The following is a 1,654-nucleotide window of genomic DNA, read 5'->3' on the forward strand; positions in this document are numbered from 1 at the left end:
AGCCTGGCACAGCTGGATTTAGCCTGGCACAGCTGGATTTAGCCTGGCACAGCTGGATCCAGCCTGGCACGAGATGGGGCTGTGCCCTTTGGAAAATGCCGTGCCCAGTTAGTCGGGGTCGAGCGCTGCAGGCGTGAGCTCAGCTTTGGCAGCAGGCAGGAGCTGTGAGGGGCAGGGGAGCCTGGTGTGACAGACCTGCCCTAGCAGCAGCCTGCCTTGCTGACTGCTCATGGATAATGCACAAAGCACAGAGATCTGGGCTGGGCAGACTCATCCTGGACAGAGCTGCACTTTTAATGAATTGGCAAAGTAATTCCCCGTGGATAGAGTGGGACACAAAGAAGTTGTGGTGAGTAACAGAGGAAACCAGAGGAGTGTCATTTAAAATGAGAACACTGGTCCTGCTGTGACCTGCTGGGAGGGCGTTGATCTATCCTGGCAAATTCTTACTTTGAGGGCCACATTTTCATTAATTTGAAATTTCTGCCGCTGTTTATTGGCTGAGAATCCGTGGGTGTCGTGGCCAGGACTTGAGCTGAGCACAAGCCTCGTTTTAGCCCCGCAGTGGGGGCAGGAGATGCGCTCAGCAGATGAATTCACCGGATCACTGAGGATGGAAAAGCTGCCCGAGACCCCCAGGTGCAGCTGCAGGTTCAGCACCGTGCTCAGCACCGGCCTCGAGGGCTGGGGAAAACAGCCCAGGCTCCTAAAGGGAGTTTTTATTTATTAGGGACAAATTCCTTTCTTCCCTTATGGTTTGCTCACAGGTTCTGCCTCCAGGCTGGACACGGCCGTGGGCCCCTTGGTGCCAGCACAGGTCACCCGTGTCACCGCCGTGGCCGCGCCCGTCACCCTCATGGCCACCAACCTGATGGAGCCGGCTCGGGCAGGTGGGTGCTGCTCCACGTGCCCATCCCAGGGCTGGAAGCTGTGTCCTGACACTCCTGCAGGGATGGGCTCCCCAAGGACCCCCAGCTTTTCCTTTGCCTGGCCTGGGCCCGCTCAGGTGCTGCTCTCGTCACCTTGGAGCACCACGGGGCCCTGAGGGCACCTGCCCAGCGCTGTTCTGGGGGAAAAAAGGTGTTTTCCAGGAATTCCTAGGGATCAGCTCAGACATAACCTGGCTGACCTCCTCCCTGGGTGTCACCCCGGGGAGCTGGGGCTGCCCCAGCCCTGGAAGGGTCCGAGGCTGGGTTGGGTGGGACTCGGAGCAGCCTGGGGCAGTGGAAGGGCTTTAAGGTCCCTCCCAACCCAAACCAGGCTGTGGTTCCATGATTCCCAGGGCAGTAGCCAACAGCACCTCTTGGGCAGTGCTGGCTGTGTGCCTGGAAAAGCCAACCATGGAATGGGTTTGTCCCTGAACTCCAAATTCCAACAAGGAATTTGTCTGTGTCATTCTCCTGTTCCCATTGCAAATCCCCTGCAGAATACCAGGGAGGGTGGGCACTGATTGTGGCAGGAAGAAGAAAAGCTCAGCTCAAGGAGATCTGTTCTGAGAGGGGAAAGGAGCACTTGGAGGGCACAGCAAGAATGGTCAGAGCAGAAAACAACAGCACCCAAAGGGGAAACCAGTGTGGGAGGGCAGGAGCTGGAGTGGGAGCTGTGTCCCTGGAGCAGTGCTGCGGGCAAGGTGGGATCCAGTGCCTGGAGCAGG

The 1,654-nt window shown here is 58.0% G+C and overlaps 1 protein-coding gene across 1 annotated transcript in view; it reads left to right on the top strand.

Annotated features, from left to right (window-relative positions):
* Positions 1-1,654, top strand: part of TCERG1L (transcription elongation regulator 1 like) — a 41,492-nt gene that overhangs the window by 23,449 nt on the left and 16,389 nt on the right. Inside the window, exon 3 of the mRNA XM_033515864.1 lies at positions 768-1,041. Within this exon, the coding sequence (XP_033371755.1) occupies positions 768-1,041 (274 nt within the window). The remainder of the gene's footprint in view (positions 1-767; positions 1,042-1,654) is intronic.

The sequence above is a fragment of the Parus major genome, chromosome 6, assembly GCF_001522545.3.
Source record: "Parus major isolate Abel chromosome 6, Parus_major1.1, whole genome shotgun sequence".
Lineage (NCBI taxonomy): Eukaryota > Metazoa > Chordata > Aves > Passeriformes > Paridae > Parus > Parus major.